Source organism: Bactrocera oleae, chromosome 3, assembly GCF_042242935.1.
Source record: "Bactrocera oleae isolate idBacOlea1 chromosome 3, idBacOlea1, whole genome shotgun sequence".
Lineage (NCBI taxonomy): Eukaryota > Metazoa > Arthropoda > Insecta > Diptera > Tephritidae > Bactrocera > Bactrocera oleae.
In genome coordinates this window covers 20,000,001-20,019,434 of record NC_091537.1, presented here as the reverse complement: position 1 = coordinate 20,019,434, position 19,434 = coordinate 20,000,001, and the positions used below count along the sequence as shown (strand labels likewise).

The 19,434-nt window shown below is 34.7% G+C and overlaps 1 protein-coding gene across 1 annotated transcript in view; it reads right to left on the bottom strand.

Moving 5' to 3' along the window:
* Positions 1-1,272: 1,272 nt before the first annotated feature.
* The window catches only part of BicD (protein bicaudal D), an 18,210-nt gene continuing 48 nt past the window's right edge, over positions 1,273-19,434 (bottom strand). The window contains exons 1-8 of the mRNA XM_070106202.1: positions 18,279-19,434; positions 8,111-8,476; positions 7,888-8,025; positions 6,951-7,807; positions 6,669-6,886; positions 6,348-6,599; positions 5,876-6,050; positions 1,273-4,242 (exon numbers count right to left, since the gene is read on the bottom strand). The exon at positions 18,279-19,434 is cut by the window's right edge and continues 48 nt beyond it. Coding sequence (XP_069962303.1) covers positions 4,128-4,242; positions 5,876-6,050; positions 6,348-6,599; positions 6,669-6,886; positions 6,951-7,807; positions 7,888-8,025; positions 8,111-8,476; positions 18,279-18,503 — 2,346 coding nt within the window. The 5' untranslated portion in view covers positions 18,504-19,434 and the 3' untranslated portion in view covers positions 1,273-4,127. The remainder of the gene's footprint in view (positions 4,243-5,875; positions 6,051-6,347; positions 6,600-6,668; positions 6,887-6,950; positions 7,808-7,887; positions 8,026-8,110; positions 8,477-18,278) is intronic.

Here is a 19,434-nt window from a genome sequence, read left to right as displayed (position 1 = left end):
AAAAACTTTCATCATAAACTTAAAAACTCTCCAAAAAGCTCATATCTGCACATATGTATGCAATGTCCTTTGGAGATATTTCGTAGTGATGGAAGTTTTTGAACTAGTATATATGAATGGAAATCTAAAATTTGTATTTTTTTAAACACAACTGTCAAGACTCTACAGAAGTAAAAAGTTCTCCAAAAAGCTGAAGTCTACACATAGAACGCAATTTTGATAGATCAAAATTTTAATGCTTTCTATTACAAGAGTGAATGAACTCTACATTTAAGTCAGAAAAGTTATTCAAAGTCGACCATACTAAAGAATTTGGCAAATGAAGAGGTAATTTAAAAAAAAATATTAAACTCTCCAAAAAACTCAAATCTGCATTTTAAAATTTTAATTGCATTTGCTTCATTGTGTTGTAGATATTTGTTTTACTGATAGATGTGAATAAAAAAGTCAAAATAAATATTAATAATGCTTTTAAGCAAGCACTACAAACTTCAAAAAATTTTAAACACTCTCCAAAAACCTCAAGTCTGCACATGGAAATTTACTTTGATGTTATCTTTTAACTTTCAGAGAATTTTGGCTCTACAAAATATGTTATATTTTATATTTATTATTTATTGTATTTTTAACTACATGTTCTTTAAAAAAAAACTCTCCAAAAAGCTGAATTTACTTCATTACAAACGGCAAACGCTATAAAATCCTCCAAAACGCTAAAGTCTGCACATAGTAATTTATATTGAGGTTATTTATTAAGTTTTAAAGAATATTTGCTTGACTTAATATATTTTTTAACTGCACTTTATAAAAACTCTCCAACAAACTCAAGCCTGCACATGAAAATTTACTTTGACGTTGTTTTTGAGGTTTCAGATAATTTTTGCTCGACTAAATAAGTTTGTTAACTACATTTTAAAAAAAGTAGAAAAAAATATATATATTGGTAACTCTACAAAAAGTTACAAATTCTGTTGAACAAGAACTTTTCGACGCTAAAGGTTAGCTGACGACAGTGGGTGTTCTCAATAATGAAATTGTTGAAATATATACATAACAGTTATATATAATAATATATAACACACAAAACCCGTTACATGCACACACTTTCTATAAAACACTTGTTGTTAATTAATAAAATAAATTTGATATTACTGCTGCATTGGACGTCATAAACTATACTGCTTTTATGCATTTGTGTAGTAGTATTTTTTTAAGTTTTTTATTTGGTTTTTCAGTTTATCAACTAATTTGATTATTTATACAACATCTGCATTTTGCCTACAACAAATTTTTGTTTATTTATTATTAAATAATATCTTTAGCATAGTTATGTTTATAAATTACTTATTTAAATAAATGTTTTTTTTTTTTTACTTTTACTTTTAGCTAGGAATACAGCTGCTTTTGCGCTGGGCGACGCGCAGGCGCAAGACGTCAACGGACAAGGTGCAATGCTGCCGTTTTCCACGCATGGTCGCGCACATTAGTGATGTGTGGGTAAGTTTGGGTCTTTTTCGGCTAACTATATAATTTTAAATAACATTACGAATTAAAACACCCTAATGCGGTGATTAAACATATTTCATTGGTCACACGCTGCATGCCACGCGTGCTATTAAGCGCATGTCAAATATATTTTATTTTAGAAAGAATTTTAAAGCAAATTGCAACAACGCACATACTTAGAGACAATGGAAAATTCTAAGTGAGTAAAACAAAGGAAAAAAGCGATATTTGCATTCACTTAAAGACACGCATGCGCATGAGGCGCGTTTTTTATAGGTCCCTTTTCTAATGTAGTTTAGTCATAGAAAAAAATTTCGTTCCACTAATCAATACTTTTTAAGATTTTTTTCTTTTTTACTAATAATAATTGTTTTTGTTTTTTTGTTGTTGGCAACTTAATGTTGCCATAGTGTATAAGTTTAAATTTTGAAAAACATACAAATTTCAATGTAATTTTTTTTCTTGTGTTTTGTTCTTTTGCGTACAGCTGAGTTTTTAAACAAATAACTAAACGATTTTTTTCTTTCAAAAATTTCCAAAAGTGCACTTTAAATTGTTTTGCTCAAACATGAAATTTTGTTTAAATCAAATGTGTGTTATTAGCTGCGTTGATGGAACTTATATTTGTAAATATAAATAGTATATATATTTATATTTGTTTAAGAAAGGGTGACTTAAAAATACTTAAGTGTATAAGAAAATGTAAGTAACAAACCATTTCAAAAAAAAAAAAAAAATACTATAAGTTATTTTAGACACACAAATCAACGTATGCGAATGTGTGTAAATAGAGAATACAAAATTGCACACAGTATGCTTTCACTTTCATCTAACAATGGAGAAAGGGAAATTTGTTGGCAGACGATGTTTCAGTACGATTTTTGGTACAAATATGGTTGGTTAGAGCTGGGTATTGAACTTTTACTGTTGTAAAACAAACAATAAACTGCTACCAACAATTAAGTAACATTGCTAGAGCATAAAACCTTGTTGCTTTAATTGAGTGGATCTGACTTTCATAGTCAAAAATAAAATTTTCATATCAATAACCTTTTTCTTTTTTATTTTCTTTCCTAAGATTGTTTTATTTTCTCATATACATCAAATATTGCCTTTTGCATAGAATTGCTGGTGTAAAAACTCTTTTGTATGTATTAGTAAGCTTTTTGTGACTCATATAGAGCGAATTTCTTTTAAAGCTCAATTTTTTCACTCAGCCTCAGTTGCTACTGGTATAAAGCCGAGCTTAATTCTTGAAAATGTTTTCGATATTATTACTTGCCAAGAAAACTTTTTCAGTTTTAAAGTCTTCAAGAAATTTTCAAAGAAAAAATATTAGTTTCTTTAAAACGTAAATCTCCTTCTGAAACTTAAATGAAGAGTCAGATTTCGAAAATGTTTCCATGCTTAGTATTATTTTTCTTTTTGAAGTTATTATTCTTATTTTAAGCTCTAAGCTAGTTGTAGCTTATTTTGGTTAAAGCACAAAGCACTCCTCTTTAAACTTGTCGATTTTCGAAATTATTCCAAGTCAAGAATACTTTAAATTTTAAGTTTTTCTAGAAAACTTCAAAGCTCAAAGCTCCAGTTGAAAAAAAATTTTTAAAGCTCAAAAGAAGCCTCTTGAAACTTAAATGAAGTGTCAGATTCCGAATATCTTTCCACACCTTGTTTTATTTTTCTTTTTGAAGTTATAGTTTTTAAGCTGAAAGCTTATTTTGTTGTAAAGCTCAAAGCACCTCTTTAAACTTATATAAACATTCAAAATCGAAAATCTTTCAATATCTCGATTTAAACTCAGTAAAGGCCGCTTTAAGCTTTGTGAAAAGTTATATAACAAAAAAGCAATTTTTTACAGTTAGCTACATATTATGTCTTTTTTCTTGATTTTGAGAACGTGTTGTGCAGACTTGAGCGTTTTGGAGAGTTGTTAATACGATACACAGTAGGGTTTACAAAAATGGTTTCAAGTAAAGAAAAATTTTCAGTATTTTTACAAACATATATGATTACATAACAACTTGAAGCTTTCCTCATCCTCAGCTCATCGAATTCTCTTTGCAAAATTTAATACCAACAAATTTCTTGTAAATCCAAGTTAGGCATAACTGTGTGCACAAACATAAATGTTAATACCCAATATAGTGTCGATATAATAGTGTCTTGTATTACTAACAGATAAGTAATAATAAAAACAAATTCTATGGACTAACGGTCACTTTTAAACATAACGCAGTGTCTTAAGTTAAACGGGCGGAAGGATTAGTACGATATGAAGAGCAGCAAACGATATCGCTAAACGCTTTATGCGATTCTCATAGCGTTATAAGTTTGCAAACAAATATTTTCGATATTGCTCTTCCCCCTTTCCTACTTTTTTTAAACACCGTATTAACTGTTTTTTTTTCTTTTGCTAAAATTCAGCACTTGCTTGAAATATTTTGCTCTTTTAAATTACGAGACAAATTATTAGCTTATTACTTCATACCTTAAAAGTGACAGTGTGTTTGCGTGTGTGGCACGTGACTCGTGACAGTGTGACAGTTTACACAAAAGTGACTTTATAACTTAAGCAGTGTATAAACTAAGGCTAAAATTTTTCGCTGCACGCTTATTTTATGTTAGAATTGATTCTGATTACTGCCGGCCGGGTTACGTGTTGAGGGCCGTGACGAGAATGATTTGCCGCTGCTGCCGCGTTGTGGTGGCATCGAACGACGCGCGAAACGTGTTTCACTATATGGTTGAGAGAGAGAGAGAGAAGCAAATTTATATTAGTAATAATAAAAATGATAATGATAAATAATATGCCCACATATTATATGAGTGTAATATATGTGCAGAGTTGAGATTAATATTGTTATTGTTGTACAATATACGGGCGGCTGTAAAAGGTTTTATAATATAAGGTTATGTTTATAGTTTTGGTAAATAATTTGGTTCGTGCATGCAAGTATTTTTAATATTTGACATAAATTTACAATTTCGAAAATTTAGAGTTTCTGTAAACTTCGCGTATTAATAAAATTTTAGCAAGATTTTTTTTTTACACATATAGACATAAATTTGTTAGCACATATTATATATTCCGTGGAAATATATTAATAGCTGTCATCGATGCGCCACTGCAGGCTATATTTAGACTCAGTTCGCTTGTCCCAAAATTTAAAAAAAATTACTAACAAAAGCAACAAAACAAAAAAAAAAAAAATAAAAATAAAACCATTAACTTCGGTTGCAGCGAAACTATAATAGACTTCACAAATAAAAAACATACATATGTACATGTAAACGAACTTGTACTAAACTTCGTGAAGACATTCTCTCCAATAAAAAAGTTTTTCATACAAGGACATGTTTTTGATCGTTCAGTTTGTATAGCAGCTAATGTTATAGTGGTCCGATATCGGCGGTACCGACAAATGAGCAGCTTGTTGCGAAGAAAAGGGCGTGTGCAAAATTTCAAATCGATATCTCAAAAACTGAGAGACAAATTCAGACAGACGGACGTGGCTTCGTCAACGCTGATCAACATGGTATAATTATGCAGTTCAATTCAATACATGATTGTTTCACAAAGTGGTATAAACGTTTGCTTTTCTAATTATATTAAAGTTTATACTATTGTACCTAATTATATACCAGTTGTTTGTTCGATTAGCCACTCTCCAAAGTTTAGCGCATCGAGAACAGCTTTTACTGTAATATACCGTATTATTTTAAAACACTGCATCAAAAGTGTGTCAGTGTCGCTTTTCATCGTTTCGCTAAACTGCTATTAAAAAATCACAATTTACAGTGTTTATTTATGGCCAATAACCGGGTATAAATAAAAATTTTGTTGTGCGACGCTTGTGAAGCGCTTTACTGGCATTTACAAAACATGCTTCATATATAAATTAGACATAACCAATTGCTTAATAAATCCACATATAAGCTGGCAACACACCAGCTTCCAATAATTATATTTTACGGCTTACCAATTGGGTACGCGGCTTAAAGTTTACTGTTGTTGGCAAAGTTAAACGTAAGTTGGGCGCAAATTTAAACGTATAGGTTAAATGAATGTTGATTTTGGTGGGGTGAAGGTAAACAGGATAAACGATAAAATAAAATATGCTTTGGGCAAAGATTTATCATAAGAAAAAATTATACTTATATGAACAGCAAGCACTAAGCACTAATTTTGAACGCGGACACACGCACTTAATTCATATGATAACGAGGGCTGAGCAAATAGTTGGGAGCAAAAGTTGGCTCAGGGGTAAACTATTTTCTACTATATTTTTTGGAATTTATTTATTTTTTTTTTGAAATGGTAGTTTAAGTCGGCATTCTAAATGTAGTCTAACGCCGCATGAGCACCCACCGATCGATTTCCATTTCCTCCATACGTTGAGTCAATTCAATTTTCTGCTGTACAGCTAAACGCAACAGCTGATTTAGAGTCTTCTTCTCCTCCTCAGCGGCTTCCAGTTTGCGATTTAGGTCATCCACCTGTGTGACGTATTCCTCGCAACGAGCGGCGAACATGGCGCGCAAACCTAAAAAGTGAAGAGTTTTAAAACATGTAGACAAAATTTTTACAAGACAGAGAAGAATACAGTTATGATAAAGAAAACAAGAAAACACGTTAACTTTGGTTGCACCGAAGCAATAATATCCTTTACATATAAAAAAGCGTTCCATACAAGAAATTGATTTTGATCGATCAGTTTGTATGGCAGCTCAAGAGCTGACGGACTAGTTCTTCGAGGTTTCTGTACAGGGCATAATTGTCTTTCTACCGATTTAACACTCTACAAATAAAATTCCTTTCTCTATTCCACACCAACACTTACTTGAGAATGTCGCTGCGTCTTCCTTGAGTATCTTCAGTTCATTGCGCAATTTGGCCATTGTCTCGCTGACCACTGTCTTTTCATTCTCATATTTCGATTTGAGATTGGTGAGCGCCACCTCGGCGGTCTGTTTGTTGGACTTCAAGACAGTACGTAATGTAGCGATTTGGTCGCGTTTGAGTGAGAGCAAGCCCTTAAGGCGTACGATTTGTTCTTGCAGCTCCTCGACTTCCTCGCGATTGTATTTATCAGCTGTTGGGAAAAGAAATATAAATTTTTATAAATATTGAAAAAAAAAATATATATATAAAGACTTTTTACCTTCAGAAACATCGCCACGCACTTTATTCTTGTTGTGCTCAATTGTGTGCTCGACAGCGGTTTTCAAATGCTTGATCTGATCGCTCACAGTGTCGACATACTTTTTAATTTCGACAGAATCAGCAAGACCTTGCAAATCCTCAATCGTGTGTGAGCGGGAAGTGAAAATATCGGACTTGAATTGCGACTGTATGGCAGTAAGCGAATCGTTTTCGAAGCTGTAAAGAAAATTTATTTATTTTTTAGGTTATATTACAGGCCATAAATAATATTTAAGCACACCTCATATCATCGCTCTTCGTATCGAGCATAATACGCGTCGGTATCTCGCCATTAACGGTGCAAACGAGATGATATAGCTGTGCCAAATCGTCACTTAAGGCCACCAAAGTGGAGCGTGCCGAACCCAAACTTTGTCCGGCATTTTGTGAAATACTTGTGAGTGTCTGCACATCACTTTGCAGATCCAGCGATTTCTGCTCGGTGCTGAGCAGTTTATTTTTCAAATTTGTGACCTCATTACGTAGTGTTGTCATTGCGTCGGTATAATTGAAACCCTTTTGCAGTTCAACTAAATCAGTCTTGAGACCGTCAATCTCTTTGGAGGATAGTGTAAACCAGCTGTTATATTGTGAGAGTATGTCCAGCAGTTGTTGTCGTACATTTTGTTCGTCATTACGTCGTTTCACCGCTTCCATGGAATCATCCTTTATATCTAGCTGTTTCTTCAACTGTAGCAATGCATCGACATGTGCCGTTAGTAGCGCTAGACGAGCCATGAAATTCTGTATTTCATTTTGTGATTTATCCAAACTAGTTTGTGCCTCTCGTAAATTCGCAGTGAGTAGCATTTTCTCGTTTTCAATCGATTCTAATTGTTTTTCTAACTTCTTCAATTCATTTAAATGCACCTCTGAGAAAAGATCGCATTTGGTGCCGTCGGTTGCATTCAATTCTGTGGTCAAATCGGCTTCGAGACGCTTCAAGGCGAGATTCTCCTCTTCGCCATCGCTGTTTGCGCTTATGTTGTCGTCCATATTACTGCGCAGATAGGCTAAGTTGCTTATCTTGTACATGGACTCACGATTTAAATGACTATCCAATTCCTTCTTGAGCGCATATTTTGCCTCACGTTCGCACTGTGTAAAAAGTGTTAAATAATAATTGCGTATAAAATTTTATAATTAATCAAATTGTAAAGCATTTCGTCAAAACTCACCTGCAAAGCCTCTAGCGCTTCTTCCATTTGCTTTTCAGCAATCTTCTTCAGATTTGCTAACTCATCTACTTGTGAGTTCAACAGTTCAACCTCTTCGGTTAAACGGCGTATTTCGTGTTTGGCACCTTCAAACTCCACCTAACGGTAAAGAAAAAAAAATTATAGAATTTTACTATCTCAAATCAAGATGCCACTTTAAAAATCCCAAACGGTTGAAACTGACCTGCGAACTTCTCAAGCTCGACACTTGCTTTTGCAGCGATATGTTTTCCTCCTCCAGTTCTGTGTATTCCGTTAGCATTCGTGTCTCACGAAATTTCAGATCCTTCACCTCGGCCTTAAGGCGCAGTTTCTCAGCCTCATTATCTGATTTGTCGCGTCCAATATCGGTATTCTCTTGCAGCATACGATCACGTTCGTTGCGTACTCGTTCCAATTCGTGACGCAATTGCTTTGTCTCATTTTCCAAGTCGAGAATTTTACTATTCAATGTTGTTTCCAGTGCTGCTGTTTCGGTGAGCAAGGACTCCTCCTGTTCGATGCCAGTTTTTGTGGTGACCTTTTGTGAAGTTTGAAACTTGGCAAGTGCCTGTAAAGATAAAACAGAAATATATGGTAAAAATATGTTATGTTTCGAGTATATATAGTTGAATTATAAATTTATATATATTTAAAATATTTTTATGGCAGCTGTTGGCTGGAACATTTGTGACTATACTTTATTTTGATTTCTAAACCGATGCGTGAGAAGTGTAAATGTGGGTTCAGAGAACTAAAGACGCATTTTCGAACAAAGAATTTAAAAATTTCGAAAGTTTTGGTTTCATATTTTGAAATTTAGAAATAGTTGGAAAACTTTCGACTATATTTTATTTTGGATTCTGACCCGTTTTCTGACAAGTCTAAATTTGCGTCCTGAGCGCGATTTCGTACAAAGGAAAGAAAGATTACAAAATTTCAAATTTTTTTTTGAAGTTGTGGGACCGATTTTTGAGAACTCTAAATGTAGGTCTTGAGTACTAAAAGGGACTTTTTGGAACAAAACAAAGAAAATATTGCAAAACTTTGAAATTTTTCGAGAATTTTTAAGCAAAAGAGTTGCCAACTAACGGAACTGTGTAAAATGTAACAAATTGTGTATCAAACGTAAGGCGTTTAAAAACAACGACCGACATGTCGTCGAGGGTTCTCAATTTAGGAATTTTTTGGAATAGTGTGGCCACCTATCGAATAATATTTCCAGAAAATTACGGAGAGAAAGTGAACCTATGAAAACTCATAGTTGTTAAGTAAAGCTTACAGGTCGGCAGGTTTATCCGTTTAACTTTTTAACTAAAGTTTAAAAGAGGCATTCAAAAATTCTTCGTCTCTCATTTATGTGAAAAGCAAAAAAAAATGTATTCTCTCATACAAGAAGTAGTACAATGTAGTACATAATACCAGCGTTGCATTTTTCCCCTCCACGCTATCACCCCAACAAGTTAACTGTCACCAGCATATACGAGCGATTTCTCTAACAGATATAGCAACGGTACGTAATTGAATTTCCAATTGACTCACATTGACAGTGAACAGTAAATAGTGAGCAGGTCACAGTGATTATAGTGTTTGCGACAAAATGAAATGCAGGTGTGGCAAATACTTAGTAGTAGTCACACATATTTGCCCTAGCAGCTGATTGCGTGTGCGGCATAGCCTTTGTAAGCAATTCCTTACACATAATATGACATTTACGAGCGCTTTATCAACAGATTCCTGTGTTGCATGCCATCTCTCTTCCGTCTTCCGGTATGCTGTTGGTACTTCTCCAACGCCAGCACAATCCACATCAATTCAAGCGTGTGTGTTTCGCATGGCGAACGCCGTGCAATGTGCCAAACTTTATTATACGCTTATTATAAATACATGTAGGTACAGTATGGTGCAACAAATAAGCAACACAATATGGCACTGTGATTTTTTTTAGTGTTTAATTATTAAACACTTTTAATTAATTTTGAAGATTTGGGTCAGATGACTGTTGTGGTCACTCAATTCTTGACACTTTTTGTCATTTTAAACCCTAAGCAGTATCACCAGCTGAGTTTTATATTGATTTACAACAATTAGACAACACTTTTTTGTTGAATAGAAAAACTATACTAAAGAGTATTAGTTCCTACAGTATGCTTCGAAAAACTAATCTTATAATAAAAATCAGCAATTCGCTCCGATCCGAAGGGCTTAAATTTGCGTTTGCCATTTTATCTAAATTTTTTTGAGTTTTAAACAGACGGATTTCCATATTTCCAACAAAAATTGTGTCTCAAATATTTTCAACCTTAAAAATTACTTTTCCAAGGCTTTGCTGAGAGCTTAAATTGCCTCAAAAATAATCAATACTCAAAATTATGAGTAAATGAAGTAATATTAATTTGATTATTATGAATTCAGATTGTTCATGAAGGAATAAATTATTATTAGTGAATTTTTTGAGGATATAAATGGTCTCAAATAGTCTTCTTCCGCATCTGTGATCAGAAAAAATTCAGCTTACGGCCCAATGGAGGAGTTTAAAACTTAAGAAAAATAAATAAATGAATTTTTCTCAATTGGTTCGAAGATTTTCTGGTCAGTTGTCTGTTTTTTTTTCATGTAGATTTCATTAAGAAGTAAATAGTTTTCATTCATAACAATGTTTTTGTCTTATAATTATTTTGTATACTAGCAATTTATAAAAAATTTATTTTTCAGAGACATTTATGGATAAAATTCTTCCGGAAACGATTAAATAATCATCAATTTGGTATGAAAGATCAATTCTCTACAAACAAAAATAATTAATATTAAGTACTTGAATATTTTTAGCAACAAGTAACTTGAAGAAATTAAACCTTCATCGGTTTGATCGAGCTAATTTTTCTTTCTATATAATCAGTGTCAGCTGATTAATAGGCCCGCAGTCGAACAGCTTCATCTGTTTAACTTAAGAAGCGCTTTTCTCAAAACTATATTTTTCAAATTTGGTTGTGTGATTACTCAATACCATATATATAATAACAATGGCCCACCAGTTTTGTGATATGAACGAATTTGGGCAGGCCAAAAACAACCAAAATTTTGTGCAAAATTCCCCTTTTTATACCCTGAACAGGGTATATTAATTTTGCCACGAAGTTTGTAACACCCAGAAGGAAACGTCGGAGACCATATAAAGTGTATATATAAATGATCACCGTGACGAGCTGAGTTGATTTAGCCATGTCCGTCTGTCTGTCTGTCCGTCTGTCCGTCCGTCTGTACGTCTGTATATACGCGAACTAGTCCCTCAGTTTTTGAGATATCGATCTGAAATTTTGAACACTTCTTTTTCTCCCCAAAAAGCTGCTCATTTGTCGGAACGGCCGATATCGGACCACTATAGCATATAGCTGCCATACAAACTGAACAATCGGAATCAAGTGCTTGTATGGAAAACTCTTTCATTTGACGAGGTATCTTCACGAAATTTGGCATGTATTATTATTTAAAGCATTAATCTAATCTCCGAAGAAATTGTATGGATCGGATGACTATAGCATATAGCTGCCATATTAACTGAACGATCGGAGTAAAGTGCTTGCATGGAACATTTTTTTATTCGACGAGGTATCTTCACGAAATTAGGCACGAGTTATTGCTTAAGGCAACAAATTATTCTCCACAGAAATTGGTCAGATCAGATCACTATATCATATAGCTGCCATACAAATTGAACGTTCGGAATCGAGTTCTTGTAAGGGGCCTTTGTTTTTGTGAAGGGTATTATAGCTTCGGCGCAACCGAAGTTAACGTTTTTTTTTGTTTTTTTATTTAAAAGCCATAATTTTGTTAATTTTTGGTATTTTTTCAACCATAGATCCTTGTACGGACAATATTTTTTAGAGAGAACAGGGTATATTAAGTTTTCTACGAGGTTTGTAACACCCAGAAGGAAACGTGAGAACCTATATAATATATAGGTATGTATATAAATGATCAGCATTACGAGCTGAGTCGATTTATCCATGTCCATCTGTCGGTATGTACGTGTGACTGTATATACGCGAACTAGTAATTTAGTTTTTGAGATATCGATTTGAAATTTTGCACACGTTCTTTTCTTTCCAAGAAGCTGCTCATTTTTCGGAACCAACGATATCGAACCACTATAGCATATATGTAGCTGTCATACAAACTGATCGATCCAAATCAAGTGCTTGTATGGAAACCTTTTTATTTGTGAAGGATTTTCTATGTAGCTTCGGTGCAGCAGAAGTAAACGAGTTTTCTTGGGTTTTTGGTTGGTTTCATGCACGGAGAAGCCCGGAATCCCTGCAGCAGTTGAGCAGCTGTTTTTAGCGCTGTTAGAGATCGCATGTTATTCGAAAATATTTTCATGTTTTTCTTGATAAATAAATTTTTTCTTATAATACGTAAAAATTTACTCAAAATTACAACAACAATACAACAATTTAAAAAAACAGTCGCTTTTTTTAAATCCCAAAAATAGCTTTTTTTTGGCTGTCACACTTGCGTGTCGCTTAAAACCACAAAACACAGTTGCATATATTTTTCACAGTACTGTAGAATACACAAGTTACAAGCGGAGCGTGTGTGTTGTTTTGTATGTGCGTTATAGCATGTTTGCCTGCCTCCTTGCAATTACTACAAGCAATATTTGTCCAATGTGGCAAATCTCAGGCGACGTTTTATGCGGCGAGCCGCTCCTTAAATGCCCATATCTTTTACCACGTGCCCCCAAACACACACACACACACATGCACACACCCAAAACAAAAACATACATATGTAAACATGCGCTGCAGTTGGCATTCATTCAAGTGTGTACATATGTATGTATAATACATGTTGTATTATGCATATGTGTGTGTATGCGCAGTGAAATTACCAGAAACTAGCAAAATAAACCGTAGAACGGCAACAGTTCCAGTGCTCAAACTGCCGGCAAACGCACAAAGACACATTTTCATGCTTACAATAAAGTTTAATGTATAATACATATGTATGTATGTGTGTGTGTTTGTGGAAATACTTGCATCCTTATAAACTTGCTCATTTATTCATGGAATTCGTGTATTGTTCTTCCTTGCGGTTGTGTAAGTTTTCCTCGGTGCTTATCAGCAAGTTTGTGAATGTGCGTATGTATGTATGTGTGTGTCTGTGTGTGCGTTGGGTGTCAACTGCGCCCACCAACTGCTTTTCCAACGAAATTTATATGCTTATTTTGAGGCACACATACATATACATACATACATACATAGCTACTTGTGTGGGTTTGTGTGCGACGCTCGGCTACAATGTTGGTAGTTAGTCAGCGAGCTGAAATTAAGCCAATCCATTTTGGCCTTAAAGTGTTGGCAGGCAGTGCTACTTTTGTTATACTTGTTGTTGCTTTAATGGCAATTCATATGCAGATTTGCTCGACTTTTTAGTTGTTGTTGTTGTTTGTTTTTGTCATTTCACAGCTCGGCGCAGGAATTGTTGGTTAATATGGCCGACCCCCCCCCTCCCCCGAGAGAATGCATATTATTTTTGAAGCTTAATTTTTTAATGCAGGTGTTGGCAGTAAGCTTGCCTTCGTCGCTACACCAGCGTTTGACTGCATAACTGTCGGCCGTCGCCTGTCGCTGAAGTGTTTTGGGTGCAATAAATGTCTTTTGTTTGCTTTAGTTAATTAAACTTTGCTGCTGTTGTCAGATTGAGGTCACAAAACTATGGCTCAACTGATGCTTTTTCATATTCGGTATTTATATTTGCTGTGTCGCTTTATTTACATTGCAAAGAAAATATTCTTACTGGCTTGGCTTTCGAGAAAGAGTACACACCAAAGTGTGTATAGTCTTATCTCGGACAACAAAAAAACAACAAAAATTTCATATAAAAGTGCTGAATATTTTGTTGTAATTAAAATGTGTGGCCACTGAGAGCACACATTGTTCTTTAATGAATATTCAACACCATCTGTAGCTATAAAATGCGGCAACGTTTAAAGGTTTTTTTATATTTATCGTTTAACGTCATCATTGTTATCATTATATGGAAGGGTATATGAAATGTATTCTTTTACAGGAAAAAAAATTTTTTTATAGGTAAAGATTTTTATTTCAAATATACTGCGTTTCGGGTCACTAGGGTATTCCGGGAAACGAAATAGCTGCTGAGACTGCGAAGAGTGCCATCCGCTTGGCTACCGAACTAGTACAGGGAATACGAATGTCGCTAAAAACGATAAACAATGAAATTTCCGAAAGGGCTGGCAGACGGATCAAGGACATGGGTTTCACGACTTAAGAAAAAATATTTTTTTTATTGTCTTATTTAATTGTTTAACATTTCTAGAACATTGTGCTAAATTGTCAAGTTGATCCGCGTAATAGGTTTGGAGATACAGGACAAAGTTGCATGCTCGAGGTCAGCTATATAATCGTTATCAAGATTTCTCGCGAACTTCGCAACCGATTTTAATGAAATTTTATACATGTCTTCGAGACGTAATTTGCAAGGTTTTGATCGAAGAATTTTGTTTTGTTTAATTACAACAATTTAAAAAAAACCTCGAGCAATTTACACCCAAATTTGCATTTTTTTGTAAAAACGTCTGCAAAGAATACAATTTCACTTTGTTTTTTTTTTCCTACATCCATTACCTAGTTCATGGTCTTAATTAAAGTAAGTATTTTATTTTTTTTTATTTTTGAGGATCCTCTAGGAAGTTCTGCTGTCAACGCGAAGGCACCTTTTTTCTGAGGGACTGCCGGAAATGACGTCTTAATCGGCTAGTTTTGAATATTTTCCTTTGAAAATTTAATAAAACCTTTTTAAATTATGTATCTTTGGAATCATAAAAAGTTTGAATAAAACATTTCATTTTTTATATGAAAAAAAAAATTATTGAAAATAGTTGGTTTTTTGTTCGACGAAACCCATATAATCCCTTAAGGACATGCAGGATCGCCTAGCTTGTTTGCAAGAGAAGAAGGAAAACACGATTACTTTTTACTCACAGGGTTTCAAAACGACTGCTGTATTATTGTGGGCCTAGTCGCAGGTCACAACTTACTGGCATCAAATGCGGGCCTTATAATCATTATTAACACTGGCACATGTAGAAAGTGCGGGGAGGAAGGCATGAGAGAGGCGCTGTAACACCTCCGCTGCTTCTGTCCAGTCTTATCTTGAACTCGGCTTAGATGTCTGGAAGCTTTGCAGTTCAAGGGACTAGATGAGGTAACAGAATTAGATTTTAAGTCTATATTAAACTTCGCAAAAAGCGTTGACGTTCTGTATGAGGTAAACTTCAGATTGTATTAAACTGAATCTTGGTATTACAAAGGACCTGCAGTTCTATATATGGCGTGACAGCCAACCTAACCTGACGTCATCATGTCGGTCCAATTTTACACTTTTTTTCTTGCTTGACTTATCTTGCATAGAAACGATTATACTGAAATCATTTGGGAGAAAAAAAAAGAGTTGAAATGAAGCGTTGTTGTTGTTGCTCTCTGGTGTTAATAGCTTCAGTGTGAATGGTGTTCAGTACTTGTTTGAAGTTAGTCGCGTCAGAGACTGCCTGGAATGGGGAACGTTGTGCTCCATCGTCCACGCATTGTATGAAAGTTCTCTTGATGTTCCTAGGAGGCGGCTGTTCCCAAGCACATGACTACAAGCCTTCTGATAACGACTCAATTCATGGATGAATGATATTTGTTGTTGTAGTGATTATCTATAACTCATTTAGATATACCATACATAGGTAACCATATCATGGGTTATAGAGAGAGATTAGTGTTTAGTTAAGTATTGTATGGAGTAGAATACAATATGCTACAATATTCAAATTACCAATTCGCCATTTAATGGCGTCTTAAGTATATTGTTTAGGAAATCGGTCGTAGTGCCAAGTCTATAGTGAAACAATACAGACCTTGAGGGTTAGATGCGCTAATACTCTATATATTCACAGTATATCTCCACAAAGATTTATTTCCCAAAGCAATTTGAGCACATCACATGCTTTAGGTGGTGTATTAATTACTTTGAAATTTCTTGCGGAAAGAGAACGATGAATGTTACAGTGAATTGTAAGGAAATAAAAATTAATCATAAATATAGTTAATGTTGGAGAGTTGTTTAGTTTTCAATATTAGCTTTACAGCTAGTTGAAGTTTAATTGACAGTTGGAAAAGCTCAAAGCAAATGTAAATCGTATTTTACGCTGCTACAGCTACAATTGAATTCAATTTATTACGCTTATGGTTTCTATTCATTAAATTTATTTGCGAAGATAGTTAGCGTGGTGTCAATAAAATACAGTCTATATCAGACAGAAGATTTCGCGTTAAAAATTCTTTATTATCGTGAAATTTCACTTCTTGCTAAAAAAATGTTGGTCTAAATATAATTTATTTTAAAATAACTACCTCATAGCACTCAAAAAAAATAAACTCACACTGTCTGAAAATCGATATGTGCGAGATATGAGCGCAACAAAATATGAAACTAGTTTGTAATTGCAGTTTAATTTCAACCGGAGGAATTATGTCGACCAGAATGAACGTTTAAAAATTTTACAATTGCACACAAAACCGAAATTGGAAGCATTACAGCATTTAATAACGGCCATGACGGCATAGTAAGCACAAGAAACCGACATATGTCTGTGTATATTTATGTATATATACACATATTTAAAACAAAAATGAAACTTGTGAAAAAATGCTGCGTTGGCGTAGTCCCTGAGCACATATCGCCCCCAACACCCCCAAGCCATTTTAAAACGAAGTAGAAAAGCAATTAACAGATCCACTAACGTTGCAATGCAAGTGCTATATATACAATGGAATGCCATTTCATTGTTTTTGTTGCTTTTGAATTACATTCCCCGGGCACAAGTTGTTGCATCTACTAACCGTCATCCGGCTAGCTAGCCAGGCAATGTAGCAGGCAGGTAAATAACGTTGCCAATACCGGCCTTAATAAGGACATGACGATGGTGGTGGATGGTGGCAGCGAGAGGCGCAAGTTAATTTGTAATTTAGTTAGAAGCCGAATCAAATTTATGACCGTAAAGAGTGTGGGGTGTGGTTGTGTACTTGCACAACGCATTGACGTCTTTAGGAATTCTTTGTATGGATGCGGTAGTGCGCTGTTTGTAATTGAGGGCTTACTGTATAGTTACATGGTTTGTCAGCGCACAGTCGGGTCTACGTAACCGGAACGGACACGGATTTTATATGGCCAAGGACTGTCAACACGGCAGAGTTCTGCCACTACAACAACAACAACAACAAGAACAACGTTTAACCAAAATCTGCGAGACTTGGCACAAATCTACTTTCTCTCTTATCGTAAATCTGATCATGTGACTAATTTGCATAGATATGATAAGTAAAATTATTAGAGTTTCCTTATATAAGTTTTGCAATTGCAATATTTGTACAATTCCATTTAAATGTAGGTATAAATGTGGTTAGGTTTTGCTCAATAACTGAAAGCAGTTAACAAATAACCAACAAATTTTTAGCTGATTACGTGTTTTACGAACCTGCAGCTGAGGAGAGAAAAATCAAATAATTTAAAACAAAACCGAACGAACGAGGTTAAACAAAAAGAGCATAAAAAATAACTATCACATGCCAGTAAGTGGTGGCGAGCCAAGCTCAGTGAGTTGGTGAAGCATACAAATAACTTTTTCGCATATCTATTTAGCTGATTTTTTTTTAACCGACTGTGTGCTTACTTGTTGCCGAGCGCGCTGCGTTGAGAACGCTAACATTGTTAGACTTTCGCTAACGTACTTGTAACCTTAAACATAAGAAGTGATGCTCCATTCGATAAGAAACTAATTATTGGAAGTGAATGTTTATTAACATTACAACGAAAATTATACAGCACAAGCCAATGTTTCGGTTATTTTTTCAGTTATTTATTTGATTATCTAATTTATATTTTAATAAACGAACTAAAACAAAAAAAAAAGTTAACTTCCGTTGCACCGAAACTATAATAACCTACAGATATATAAAAGACCTGAATTTTTATCGATTTGTTTGACAGCTATATAGCATAGTGGCCACCCAGTTCCGACAAATGAGCAGCCTCTTGGGAAGAAAATGACGTGAACTAGTTCGCGTATATATGGACAGACGGACAGATAAATGGACATTCTTAAATCGACTCAGCTCGTCACGCTGATATATTTCATAAGGTCACCAACGTTTTCTTCTGGGTGTTACAAACTTCATGGCAAAGTTCAGAGTATAAATATTCAATTTTGGTTATTTGATTGCGTATTTTTTTTACATTTTAATAAAGAAAATCAAAAATTTATTATTAAGCAATTATTATTCAGTATAGTATTCAAAACCTACCTCTTGTGTTATGTCCAACTCATGTTTTGCATGATCGTACAGTGTCTCCAACTCTTCACACTTCTGCTCAAGTGACAATTTCTCCTCCAACAACGACAGACCATATTGTGCCGATTGTGCGCGTTCGCTAGCTGCCTGATCTAGTTCGCGCGACAGTCGCTCTACTTCCAAACGCAACTCCTCAATAGTTTTGCCGGCTGTTGCCGCATTTTCCAGTTCGGACATATTGCAGCCGTTTTGTGTGTGTTTGTGTAATAGTTTTGTAATGGACGGGTGTTTTATTTTTGGAGGGGATGAATTGGGAAATTATGTGGTCAATGAGAGACGCGAATGTTTTTGTGTGTTGTAAGTTGTATGACGGATTGGGAGGAAGTTCACCGAATGTCGTTATGCCACAGCAGTGGGGCTTTGCAATTCTCGAATCTATGTTTTTGTGTTTCTGTTGTGTTTTTTTCTGCACTGGACGGCGGCCGTTTTGTGTTTGTAATACGGCGGCTAGTTATTCAACAGTGGGCGTGGCAGGTTGTTGTGGGCGGAATCGTGTTGTGATCGCCTGTATAGCGTTACGAATCGTTGATTTTGGAGGGACGTGTATGTTGTGAATATGTTGATTTTCGTGTTGCTAACTCGTTTTAGTCGTATCTTTGGCACGTTAAACCAAATAATAAAATTTCACTTTGCTCTTACACTTTGCTTCTTGGACGTATATATGTATGTATATTTTGTGAATTCTACTGCTTAACTCCACACTTCCTTCTATGAATTCGTTACCGTCGTTATCGGTTTTAGCACAACTCTTTCTTTGGTATCATGCTTTATCGTTAAAATTTCAATTCGTGCCTTTATTTTCTAATTTTACTGACTTTTTTACACGTCTTCGCCAATTACTGATGTGGAATGGATACTGTATAAAAACTGTCACCTCGATCTCACTTTAAATTGCAACTTAATTGTTAAATTGTACTCAATTATTAAATTTAATTGAATTGCTACAATGCACTTCCACCAGCTTAATTAATAAAAAACTTAGCTTTGTGTTTGCATAAATATGTGCGAAAACAGATTAATTTGTTACTACACAACAAAATCAGAAATATATAGAAACGTTAGCGACCGCTGCTTTAAAGGCACACTGACAATAAGCGATCCAATTAAC